The sequence below is a fragment of the Pan paniscus genome, chromosome 16, assembly GCF_029289425.2.
Source record: "Pan paniscus chromosome 16, NHGRI_mPanPan1-v2.0_pri, whole genome shotgun sequence".
Classification (NCBI taxonomy): Eukaryota; Metazoa; Chordata; class Mammalia; order Primates; family Hominidae; genus Pan; species Pan paniscus.
Window position 1 is genome coordinate 45701046 of NC_073265.2, and position 13268 is coordinate 45714313.

The 13268-nt window shown below is 34.1% G+C and overlaps 2 protein-coding genes across 6 annotated transcripts in view; one reads left to right on the forward strand and one right to left on the reverse strand.

Moving 5' to 3' along the window:
- TEX9 (testis expressed 9) overlaps nt 1-13268 on the forward strand; it is a 216698-nt gene that overhangs the window by 194903 nt on the left and 8527 nt on the right. Inside the window, exon 11 of one of the 3 annotated variants that reach the window (XM_055099052.2) lies at nt 7452-8615. The exons of the other annotated variants lie outside the window; for them this stretch is intronic. Within the exon in view, the coding sequence (XP_054955027.2) occupies nt 7452-7565 (114 nt within the window). The 3' untranslated portion in view covers nt 7566-8615. Of the gene's footprint in view, nt 1-7451; nt 8616-13268 lie in introns of those variants that run through there. 3 annotated transcript variants of the gene reach the window in all.
- Nucleotides 1-13268, reverse strand: part of MNS1 (meiosis specific nuclear structural 1) — a 53405-nt gene that overhangs the window by 26470 nt on the left and 13667 nt on the right. For all 3 annotated transcript variants that reach the window (XM_034938807.3, XM_063596665.1, XM_063596666.1), the window contains exons 4-7: nt 8622-8724; nt 6225-6454; nt 5418-5634; nt 5210-5317 (exon numbers count right to left, since the gene is read on the reverse strand). In XM_034938807.3, the coding sequence (XP_034794698.1) occupies nt 5210-5317; nt 5418-5634; nt 6225-6454; nt 8622-8724 (658 nt within the window). The remainder of the gene's footprint in view (nt 1-5209; nt 5318-5417; nt 5635-6224; nt 6455-8621; nt 8725-13268) is intronic.

Genomic DNA, 13268 nt, shown 5'->3' on the forward strand with positions numbered 1-13268 from the left:
GCATGGTACTGCTACCAAAACAGAGATATAGACCAATGGAACAGAACAGAGCCCTCAGAAATAGTACCACACATCTACAACCATCTGCTCTTTTTTTTTTTGTTACAAAAAAGACAGGTTTGTTACAAACCTGACAAAAACAAGCAATAGGGAAAGGAGTCCCTGTTTAATAAATGGTGCTGGGAAAACTGGCTAGCCATAGGTAGAAAGCTGAAACTGGATCCCTTCCTTACACCTTATACAAAAATTAATTCAGGATGGATTAAAGACTTACATGTTAGACCTAAAACCATAAAAACCCTAGAAGAAAACCTAGGCAATACCATTCAGGACATAGGCATGGGCAAGGATTTCATGTCTAAAACACCAAAAGCAATGGCAACAAAAGCCAAAATTGACAAATGGGATCTAATTAAACTAAAGAGCTTCTGCACAGCAAAAGAAACTACCATCAGAGTGAACAGCCAACCTACGGAATGGGAGAAAATTTTTGCAATCTACCCATCTGACCAAGGGGTAATATCCAGAATCTAAAAAGAACTCAAATTTACCAGAAAAAATCAAACAACCCCATCAAAAAGTGGGCGAAGGATATGAATAGACACTTCTCAAAAGAAGACATTTATGCAGCCAACAGACAAGAACAGGAAAGGTGATGTCTACTCTCATCACTCTTCTTCAACATAGCACTAGCCAGTGGTGCTGGAAATTTTAGCCAGCATGTAAGGCAAGGAAAGGAAGTAAAAAGTATACAGATCAGAAAGGAAGAAACAGCCTGTAGCTCTGGGCAGAAGACATGCCTGACTATGTAGGGAAAAAAAATCCTACAGCTAACAAGTGAATTCAGCAAGGTTGTGAGATACAAGATAAACACAAAAATATCAATTCACTAGCAACGAGTACATGGACACCAAAATAAAAGCTAACATTCCATTTACAATTGCTCAAAAAATGAAACACTTAGATGTAACAAAACACGTACAGGATTTGTATGCTGAAACTAGAGAATCCTGATGAAAAAATTCAAAGATCTAAATAAAGGGAGAGCCAAATTGTGTTCATGAACTTAATATAGTGAATTTATCAATTCTCCCCAAACTGATATTCAAATTTAATTCAATACCTATCAAAATCCCAGCAAAAAATATTTATAGAGACAAGATTCTTCAAAAATTCATATGGAAAGGCAAAGGAACTAGAATAGCTAAAAAAAAATTTTAAGACTTGCCATATAGCTGCAGTATTCAAAACTGTAGTATTGGTGGAGGGATGGATACATAGACCAACAGAACAAAATAGAGACCACAGGAATAGACCCATACAAACATGCCAACTGTGTTTTAAGAAAGGTGCAAAAGCAATTCAATGTTGGAGAAACAGCCATTTCAACAAATGGTGTGGAACAATTGAACTAAATCCAATGGCAAAAACTGTATTTAAGTCTCATCGTTTGTACCAAAAATTAACTCAAAACAGATCACAGACTGAAATGTAAAATGGAAAAGCAAAAAAAAAAAAAAAAAAAAACCCAAAGAAACAAAACACACACACACACACACACACACACACACACACACCTTTAGGAAAAAAAAAAGAGGAGAAATTCTTCAATAACTAGGCGAAGAGTTTCTAGAGTTGACACCGAAAGCATGATCCATAAAAAGAAAAACTGATAAACTGAACTTCATAGAAATGGAGAACATTTGCTCTAAGAAAAATCGTGCTCTAAGATCATGTTAAAAGGATGAGAAGATAAAGCTACAGACTAGAAGAAAATATTTGCAAACCACCCACCTGACAAAGGACTAGTATCTAGAATATATGAAGAACTCTCAAAACCCAACAATAAATGAACAAACAACCCAATTAGAGAATCAGCAAAAGACATGAAGAACTATTTCATCAAAGAGGATCTTACACCAAAGAGGACAGCAAATAAGCACATGAAAAGATGTTCAGCATCATTAGTCATCAGGAAAATGCAAAATAAAACTACAAGGTATCACTACATGGATATTTAAAAGTGGCTAAAATAAAAAATTGTTGAGCTTCTGAGGACAGAGGAGAAAAAAATTAAAAAATATACTGTGGCAACACCAAATGCTGGTGAGAATGCAGACAGACTGCGTAACTCATGTATTTCTGATGGGAATGTTAAATGCTACAGCTGTTCTAGAAATCACTTTGGCAGTCTGTTACACAGCTAACATGCAGTTACCACAAAACCCAGCTAATACAATCTTGAGCATTTATTGCAGAGAAATGAAAATTGATGTTTATACAAAAACCTTTACCTGAATGTTTACAGCAGATTTACTCATCAGAGCTAAATATTAGAAGCATTCCAAATGCCCTTTAATGGGCAAATGGTCAAATAAAATGGTATATACATGCCAATGGAATATTACTCAGCAAAAAAAGGGAACAAATGATCAATACAAGCAACTTGGATGAATTTCCAGGAAATTATGCTGAATAAAAAAAGCCAACTTGAAAAAGTTACATATTGTTTGATATCATTTATATAACATTCCTGAGGCACATACTTTTTAATTTATAATTAAAGGTTTATCCATGTTTTAGCATGATCAGTCTGTCATTCTTTTAATAGCTGAATAACATTTTATTACATGGATATACTATATTTTGTTTATCCATCAGACATTTGGGTTATTTCTACTTTTGGGTTATTTATACTTTTAGACTATTGTGAATAATGCTGCATAAACATTTGTGTATGTGTTTGGGTAGACACAGGCTCATTAATTTTTAACCATTCTTTTTTCTAATATATGCATTTAAAGATATAAACTTTCCTCTAAGCACTGCATTAACTGCACGTCATATATTTTGGAATGCTGTTTTTTGAATCATTTAGTTTGAAATATTTTTCTAATTTCCAATATTATTTATTCCCCTTTTCTCATTGCTTATTTAGAAATATATTGTTTAATTATAATATATTTAAGGAGTCTGCAGGTATATTTTCATTACTGATTTTTAATTTAATTCCACTGTAGTCAGAAAACATATCTGGTATTATTTAAAACCTTGAAAATTTATTGAGACTTCCTTTATGTCCTAGAATATGATCTATCTCGGTGAAGGTTCCATGTTTGAATGGAATTTGTGTTCTGCTGTTGTTGGGTGGAGTATTCTCTAAATGTCAGGTCAAGTTTATTGATATTGCTTTCAATACGATATCCTGCGGTTCTGACTACTTAGTCTATAGATTAATGAGAACTGTGCATTGAAATACCATTCTGGACATAGGACCTGGCAAAGATTTCATGATGAAGACTCAAAAAGCAATTGTAACAAAAACAAAAATTGACAAGTGGGACCTAGTTAAACTAAAGAGTTTCTTCACAGGAAATGAAGTTATCAACAGAATAAACAGACAACCTACAGAATGGGAGAAAATATTTGCGAACTATGCATCTGACAAAGGTCTAATATCCATAATATCTAAGGAACGTAAACAAATTAACAACCCTATTTAAAAAATAGGCTGGCCAGGCACGGTGGCTCACACCTCTAATCCCAGCACTTTGGGAGGCCAAGGCAGGTGGATCATGAGGTCAGGAGATCGAGACCATCCTGGCTAACACGGTGAAACCCCATCTCTACTAAAAATACAAAAGAAAAAAATTAGCCGGGCATGGTGGCGGGTGCCTGTAGTCCCAGCTACTTGGGAGGCTGAGGCAGGAGAATGGCGTGAACCCGGGAGGCATAGCTTGCAGTGAGCCGAGATCACGCCACTGCACTCCAACCTGGGCGACAGAGCGAGACTCCCATCTCAAAAAATAATAATAAAATAAAATAAATAAATAAAAAGAAAAAATAGGCTAAGTACATGAACAGACACCTCTCAAAAAATGATATATATGTAGCCAACAAGCATATGAAAAAGTGCTCAATATCACTAATCATTAGAGAAATGCAAACCAAAACCACAATGAGATACTATCTCACATCAGTCAGAATGGCTATTAAAGTCACAAAAGAATGGATGCTGACAAGGTTGTGGAGAAAAAGGAATGCTTATACACTGTTGGTGGGAATGTAAACTAGTTCAACCACTGTGAAAAGCACTGTGGCGACTCCCCAAAAAATGAAAACAGAATTACCATTTGATTGCTGGGTTTATACCCAATGGGATTGCTGGGTATATACCCAAAGGAATATAAATCATTTTACCATAATGACACATGCATGTGTGTATTTATAGCAGCACTATTCACAATGGCAAAGATATGGAATCCACCTAGATATCCATCAATGGTGGACTGGATAAATAAAATGTGGTACATCTACACCACGGAATACTACACAGCCATAAAAAAGAACAAAATCACATCCTTTGCGTCAACATGGATGGAGCTGGAGGCCATTAGCCTATGCTAATTAATGCAGGGATAGAAAACCAAATACTACATGTCTTCACGTAAAGTAAGAGCTAAATATTGAGTACACGTGGACACAAAGAAGGAAAACAGACACTGGGGCCTACTTGAGGGTAGAGATAGGAGGAGGGTGAGGATCAATAAACTACCTATCGAGTACTATGCTCATTACTTGGGTGACAAAATAATGTTACACCAAATCCCCATGACCCACAAATTTACCCCTGTAACAAACCAGCACATGTACCTCCTGAACCTAAAGTAAAAGTTGGAAAGAGAAAAAGAAAAAAAAAAACATCTTGAACTCTGATTGTGGATTTGCCTCTTTCTCCTTTCAGTTTTTGTCAGTTTTGCTTCATGTATTGTGAAGCTTTATTATTTAGGTTCACACGCCTTTAGGACTATTACATCTTCTAGATGAATTTACTGTATTATCATGAATTGCTTGTCCTGAAGTTGACTTTGTCTCATATTAACGTAGCAACTCCCACCTACTTTTGACTAGTGTCTGTATGTTACATATCTTTCACCATTCTTTTGCTTTTAAAGTATGTATCTTCATTTTTAAATTGTGATTACAGACAACATAGTTGCATCATGCTTTTTATGGTAAGTTTATAAATTGATGCCTGAGTCTATCTTTTTAGCCAGCTTGAAAATTTCTGTCTTTTAACTGTAGTATACCATTTACATATAATGTAATTACCAGTATGGTTGGATTTAAATGTACTATCTCTTTTCTGCTTCATCTCAAAATTATATTCTTCTCTATGTTAATCATTCTTTCCATTTCTGAAACTTACTTTTAGCTTGCTCTTATATATTTCAGCTTGTTCTTCCTGGTATAATTCTTGTCGCACTTGTTCCAAATCTTCACGTTGCCGCAGCATTTCTTCTAATTTCTGTGTCAACTATTAAATTTTTAAAAAAACATAAATATTTATAGGATCCAAATTCTGTAACTAATATTTCAGAATTTTACTAGTGTTAAAGAAGTGGTTATTTTAATACCGCATTCTGAAGCTGTAGTCTTTTCTCCTCATTTTCTTGAACTTTTGCCATCCGATCTTCTTCTCTTTGCTGCTGCATGTTAGCAAACTCTATGATTTTTCTGTTTTCTTCTTCCATCTCCTCATGTTTCTTTTTTCTCCAGAGAGCCTGCTCTTTCTGAAACTCTTCTATATACCTTCGCATTGCATTCATTTTTTCTAACTTTTGTTGTTTTTCCCTGAAAAGCAATAACAAGTACAGATTTATAGTAAACAATAAAATATAAAAAAGTAATTTCATTTTGTTCATCATAATGTACAGAAAAACACTATAGTTTTTTTCATTCGTGCATGCAACAAACATTTTGAATGCTTACTGTGTGCTAAATATAATGCCAGGTATGAATTTTTCTTTGGGTAGAATACTGTGATAGTCTCCTCTAACCTATTAATGAAGTTTTATGCATCTTATTTCATAAAGGCTACAATCTGTTAACATTAGCTTTGCAGCACTCTATACTTAAGCTGTCTACCAAAAAAATTTATCAGAATACATGTCCTCTGACATATGATATGGGCATATATAAGAAAAACAAAGGTTTAGGTCATTCAATCACTTCAGCATTTATTAATCATCAGATAATTCATTTATTAATTATGCTAACGGAGATGAGAAGGAGTTGGTCCTGATTTATGTTTTCATAGCTAGTATTTATTGAGCACTTACTATGTATTAGGCACTGTTCTAGCTGCTTCAGTTCCTCACAACAAACCTATGATAAATCTAAAGTAAACATTTAGACATGTAAGAAAGTTAGGATAAACTTACAACTGATCTTCTTCATAGATCTTCCTAACAATTTCATCAATCATGAGTTTCTCTTTTAGCAGCTGCTCATAAGCTTCCTGCTTTTTTTTTTCTTGTTCTTCAAGTTGTTTCTCTAAGTCAAGATAGTACTGTGCTTTCGCTTTGTTTCGTTTGTCTTCTGCAGCATTCTCTTCCTTTATTATTCTCTTGTGTTCTTCCATCATGGTTTTGGCTATTTCAGCATCACGTTTCTGTTATTAAAACAAAATTGATCTTCCCATTTTCAAATTTGAACATAGTACGATAGTATATTTTACACCAATGTTATTGAATATTATAAAGTCTTTTACATAAAATAAATTTTTTCATCTGTCTAGGTTAAAAAGCAAAAGTAAGTTATTATTACCTGAAGGGTGTGAATAATAAGTCAGACCCTAAAGCAGCTTTCCTATCCCTTCAAGTAGCTCTCTCAGGACAATACCTGATAAGGATTATTAATAACTCCACATTCAAAAAACAATGAATACAATTGTAAGTAGTTTCTTAATAACTATTTAGCTGCTAAAGCAGTCATTATCTTATTATTCTATATATAAAATGAGCTAGGCAATTTTCATCGTTTTTAGCTTCATTGTTTATCAGCTGCTATTTAAAGATGGTACTGCCTCTTTCTTCCAGGTCTGCTATTAAATGGCTTTGAGCAGCTCTTAAGTTTCTCCTAGCCTAAACTTTCTTTCCTGCCATTGGCCCTTGACGTTTCCCCTTTCTGATTTATTAAAGGCCCTTTATCTGAAAAGAATCACAGATGCTACTGTGCCTATTTTCTACAGCTTTTAATTCACTCAAGACCATTCCCATTGTCAAGAGACAATCTTTCTTCTTGGATGGGTTAAACCCCTTATTTCTTTTGAGCATTTTTCAAATCATTTAATAAAATAAGTTTTAAATGAAATATACTGAGGCAATTTTTTAAACTACGCTTTACTTTTATGATCACATCCCGAATGATGGAATGGTCAGCAGCATCAAACATAAAGAGTAAACAGATTAAAATATGAATACTGAATGTCATTCCTGATGTCACTGAAGCCTTTAACATATACTCTGATAATATGACTTGACCAAAAATGTTTCTGATTATCTTCTTTGTACATGCTATACTAAATTCTTTATTAAAAAATAAGATGACAATAACATTTATGTGTAGATTACCACACACTTACCGAAAACAATGTTCTCATTTTACAGATAAGAAAACTAAGGCTCAGAGAAAAAGCCAAAACTAGTACTTACATGACACCTAGTCAAGTCCTAGCAGTATTCGACTTTCATTTTGTGGATCAATTTTTATTTGGAAAATAGCAGCAATTCTCGTAGGAGTCAGATTAAAACGTCTACAACTACCTTGAATAACTTCAACTATCAGGATAATTAAAACTGCAAACCACTGGACAAATAGGACATTGTTTGTGCTACTTTCTTTTTCAAAGGACAGCGCTATATGGCTTAGCAAATGAAGTCTCTCCACCTTTTCTTATCACCTGCCACACCTAAAGGTATTCCTGTTAACAGCATGCTGTGTACCCGCTAGACATTTTCTATACTAACACAATTGTACACACACAACACACACATATATGTGTCATTTATGGTATCTATTCTTAATTGATACCCATATTGCATTGCACTGGTTAAGTATTTTGATATCACCCCATAAGAGTGTGTGTGTGTGTACATATGTTTATGTGGACATACACAATAGATATGTATGTGTATATAAACATTCATATATAATTGGCCCTTCTGTTTAATAATGAGAGCTCAAGGGATGATGTGCACCCTTTTAATTATCTGTTAATTCAGTAAACCCTATTATATATTCATACAGCAAAGCACTCCTAGTGAGTATGCCTGAGATTCCTTTGCCCAAGAGTAACTCTTATCTTCAACTTGGTACCATATCAGGAGTTAGAAAAGGGGATAAAAGAAGAGATAAACATGAGAAAAAGAGATGGCTTTTATAAAACTGGAAAGTTTCCTACATAAAATTATCAAGTAGTTTACTCTTAAAAACATTTAAAAAATTAAAAATTTCATAACATTCTAAAATACACTTATCATGGTAACAATTTGTACTGTACTACTTTGTCAGTGAATAATCAGTTAGAGACTATAAAGAATGCTGGGAGTTACTGAATATAGCTGGTCATTCTAAGCAGCAATGTGTTTCTGAAAGGCTCTAATATTAAAAATGAAATCACGCAGGATTTTCTACATCTTAAGGATCTGAAAATTTACAAATATTTAAGAAATCTAGCAGTGTAAATTCTTTATACAATATGACAATTTTTTAAGAAACAAGTCTAATTTTTATTTTCTAAATGAGGCTAAAAACATAATGACCAGAAACATGATTACCATTTGTTCATATTTAATGGCATCCTTTTCAGCAATCTGAGCTGCCCTTTCTTTATTCATGTAAGCTGCTTTTAATTTCTTCTCCAATTCTCTAAGCTCAATGCTGTTTAAAAAAACAAAAACAAATTTAAATGTTAGGACCATAAGAGAATGAAAACCTCACAGAAAACTGAGTAACTGTATTTTTAATTTACTCAAAGAGGGAATACAGCGGGTATTATTTTAGATCCATAGGAGAAATAATTCATTATATTTAATGGATGCCTTTAGGGCATTAGGGCTTACATTTTCTGGTTGAAAAGGACTGCTCTGTTCTATTACATTCATCTGTTTGCTTATCCTGTGTCAATACCACACTATCTCAACTGCTGTAAATTATAATACGTCTTCATATCATGGATAAGTCTCCAATTTTGGTCATCTTCTTAGAGACTGTCTTAGCCATTCTTGATACTTTCATTTCCATATACATTTTAGAATCAGCTTGTCAGACTTCACAATAAACAAAACTGGCTGTGATTGTACTGAATTCATAAATCAATTTGGAAAGTACTAATATCTTTACATTACTGAGTCTTCAATAAACATAGTATATCCTTCTAATTATTTGGTTTTTTAAAAGTCTATCGATGTTTATATCTGTGTTTTATTTTGGTAGTTTTATACTTTTCATTAGGTATTTTTCATATCCTTCTGTAGATTATTTTTCAAATCTCACTTTCTAATTGTTGATAATTTACAGAAATACAATTAATGTTTATATACTAAATTTATACCCAACAATATCACTGAATATATTTTTTAGTTTTCAGTTTTACTGATCTACAATATTCAATAAACTGAACATGTTTAAAGGATACAGTTTGATAAGTTTTTACATATGTATGCACCTGTGAAACCATCACCACAATCAAGATCATGAACACGTCCCAATCACTTCCTTATAAACCTGTGGTACCTCTCTTCTACCCCTTTATGTTCGCACTTATCCTGAGGCAAGCTAATTTGCTGTCACCTTAGGCAGTATAAATTTTCTAGAATTCATATAAATGGAATCATAGTGCAGGTACCATTTTTCTCTGGCTTCTTTCACTCAATATTTTCAAATACATCCATTTATTGCATATAGTAATTGCTTACTCCTTTTTATTGCAGGATATTATTTTAAGATTATAGATATCCACTCGCATTGCTTATCTATTCACATGCTGATAGACATTTGAGTTGTTTCAGGTATGTGGATATTGCAAATAAAGCTGCTATGGAAATTTGAGTACCAGTTATTTGTGGTCACAGGCTTTCATTTCTCTTGGATAAATACCTAAGGTGGAATGATCAGGTCATACAGTAGATGCACGTTCAGCTTTTTAAGAAGCTGCCAAACTGTCTACTAAAGTGGTTTTAAGTTTTTATTTCAACTTTTAGATACTGGGGGTACATGTGCAGATTTGTTACATGGGAATATTGTGTGATACTGAGGTTTGGAGTACAGCTCCTGTCACCCAGGCAGTGAGCACAGAATCAAATGGGTTGTTTAACCCACTCCTCCTCCACCCTCTCGTAGTTCACAGTGTCTATTGTTCCCATATATGTCTATGTGTACTCAGTGTTTAGCTCCCACCTATAAGTGAGAATATGCAGTATTTGGTTTTCTGTTACTGCGTTAATTTGCTTAGGATAACGGCCTCCAGCTCCATCCATGTTTCTGCAAAGGACATAATTTCATTGTTTTTATGTCTGTAGAGTATTCCGTGGTATATATGTACCACATTTTCTTTACCCAATTTCCCACTGGTGGGCACCTGGATTAATTCCATGTCTTTGCTATTATGAATAGCACAGCAATAAACATATAAATGCATATGCTTTTTTTGGTAGAATGATTTGCTAATTCTTATTTTTGGATTCTTTTTTTTTTTTGGAGACGGAGTCTCGCTCTGTCACTCAGGCTGGAGTGCAGTGGTGTGATCTCAGCTCACTGCAAGCTCCGCCACCCAGGTTCAGGCGATTCTCCTGTGTCAGCCTCCCAGGTAGCTGGGACTACAGGTGTGTGCCACCATGCCCAGTTAATTTTTTGTATTTTGAGTACAGATGGAGTTACACCATGTTGGCTAGGCTGGTTTCAAACTCCTGACCTCAGGTGATCCACCTGCCTTGGCCTTGCAAAGTGCTGGGATTAGAGGCATGAGCCACCACACCCGGCTATTTGTAGATGCTTTTGGATGTTCTACACATACAATCATATCATCTGTGAATAATTAAATTTTTATTCCTTTAATGTCAATCCTAGCACCTGTCTTTGCTTTTTCTTGCCCTATTGCACTGATTAGTATGTATAATACAAAGATGACTAAAAGCTGTCAGAGCAGGCATCCCTCTCTTCTTCTCAGTGTCAGAGGGAAAGTGTTTAACATTTTGCTATTAAGGATAATGTTGCTGTAAATTCCCTTTTATCCCTAGCTTGCTACACTCTTTTTATTAAATCATAGAGTGATGATTCATATCAATGGGCTTTTTCTAATCATATAATTGTTAATAGGATGAATTACATTTACTGATTTTTAAAATGTTAAACCACCTTTGCATTCCTGGAATAAATTAAATTTGGTCAGGATGATTTATCTTTCTTATACAGCACTGGATTTCATATTGACTAATATTTCAGATTACAGGAGCTAAATTCATGAGAGAGATTAGTCTACAGGTTTCTCATATCGTATTCAGGTACTGATCTGATTAAAACAAATTGGGAAGGGCTTCCTCTTTTTCTGTTCTACAGAACTACGTAAGATTGGTGTTACTTTGTCCTGAATGTTTGGTAAAATTCACCTAGCCCTGTAGGTTTATTTGTGGACAAGGTTAAATTACAGATGCAATATCTTTAAAAGTTATAGGAACATTTAGCTATTTCTTCTTGTGCCAATCAGTTTGGTAAAATGTGCTAAGAATTTATCTATTTCATCTACATTTTCAAATTTATTTTCATAAAATTGTTTGCAATATCCTGCTATGGTCCATTAAGTGTTTGTATGCTCTACAGTGATATCACATTATCCATTCCAAAAACTGGTTATTTGTGCATTCTCTTTTACTCTGTCATCCCTACCAAGGGGTCATCAATTTTATTCACCTTTTTATGGCACAGTTCTTGGCTTTATTTGTTCTACTTTATGTTTATATTCTAACTTACTCATTTCTGCTCTTATCTTTATTATTGCCTTCCTCCTACCTTCTTTTTGTAATCATTCCAGAAGAGAATTTGCAGTTTGTTTTCTAGTAATTCCAGATGGAGTTTTCCTTTCTAATACAGTTATTTCAGATTAAGACCTACCCTTGAGGAACAGCCTTAACTATATGCCACAAGTTGGTTTCTTTTTTTTCAGTCCTGTAACATTTTTTATCATGTGAAAATATATGTAACAAAAATTTGCCATCCTAACCATTTTTAAATGTACAACTCAGTGGTGTTAATTACATTCACAGTGTTCTGCAACCATCAACACTATTTCCAAAACTTTTTCATTCCCCCCAAAGAGAAATGCTGCACCTCTTAAATAATAACTCCCCATTCTTCCCTCTCCCTAACCCCTGGAATTCCTAATCTGCATTTTGTCTATTTGCCTATTCTAGATAGTTCACAAAAGTGGAATTATATAATACTTGTCCTTTTGTGTCTCGCTTACTTAACATAATGTTTTCAAGGTTCACTAATATTTTAGCATGTATCAGTGCTTCATTTTTTTTTTTTATAACTGAAGGATATTGTATAGTGTATATATACTACACTTCATTTATCCACCCATCTGATGGACATTCAGGTTGTTTCAACATTTTGGCTATTGTAAATAATGCTGCACCAAAAGTTTGTATACAAGTATCCATTTAAGTCTCACTATTGAATTTTTTGTATATTTATGCCTAGGAGTGGAATTGCTGGCTCATATGGTAATCCTTTGTTTAACTTTTTCCCATAGCACCTGCATCATTTTACATTTCTACCAGCAATTTCTGAGGGTTCCAATTTTTCCACTTTCTTGGCAATACCTATTATTTTCCACTACTTTTATTAAAATTGCCTATTAGATGTGAAACAGTTTCTTCTTATGGTTTTGATTTGCATTTCCCTAATGACACATAATGTTGAGTATATTTTCATGTACTTATCATTCACTCAACATCTTCTTTAGAGAAACGTCTAAGTTCTTTGTCCATTTTTGAACTGGGTTTTTAAAATTATTGAATTGTGTGAGTTCTTTATATATTTCAGATATTAAATCCTTATCAGAGATACAATTTGTTCTTCTGGCCTAAATGAGTTCTGAGTGAGGTAAAACAGATAATTGCCTTGTGTTAGTTTTTCACGTAGTCCCAAGGTAGGTTAGAACAGATATACCCAACAATTTGTGAATAAGATCTGCTCTGCTCCTCCTGAACCAGGGACCAGGGTCCTGCACTGGAAACAAGGGCTACCTGCCTCTGAGCTAGGAGGGAATGAGGAAAGGGCAAGTGAAGATACCACAGAACTTTACTACCATTTTTAGGCTTTTTCTTGTTTCAGCATTTGCTTGATTGCAATAAACCTTTGAATGCTACCCAAAGTTCTTATAAAATTGGTTCTGAGAGTTTCTGCTTGTTTTCTGATGTTTG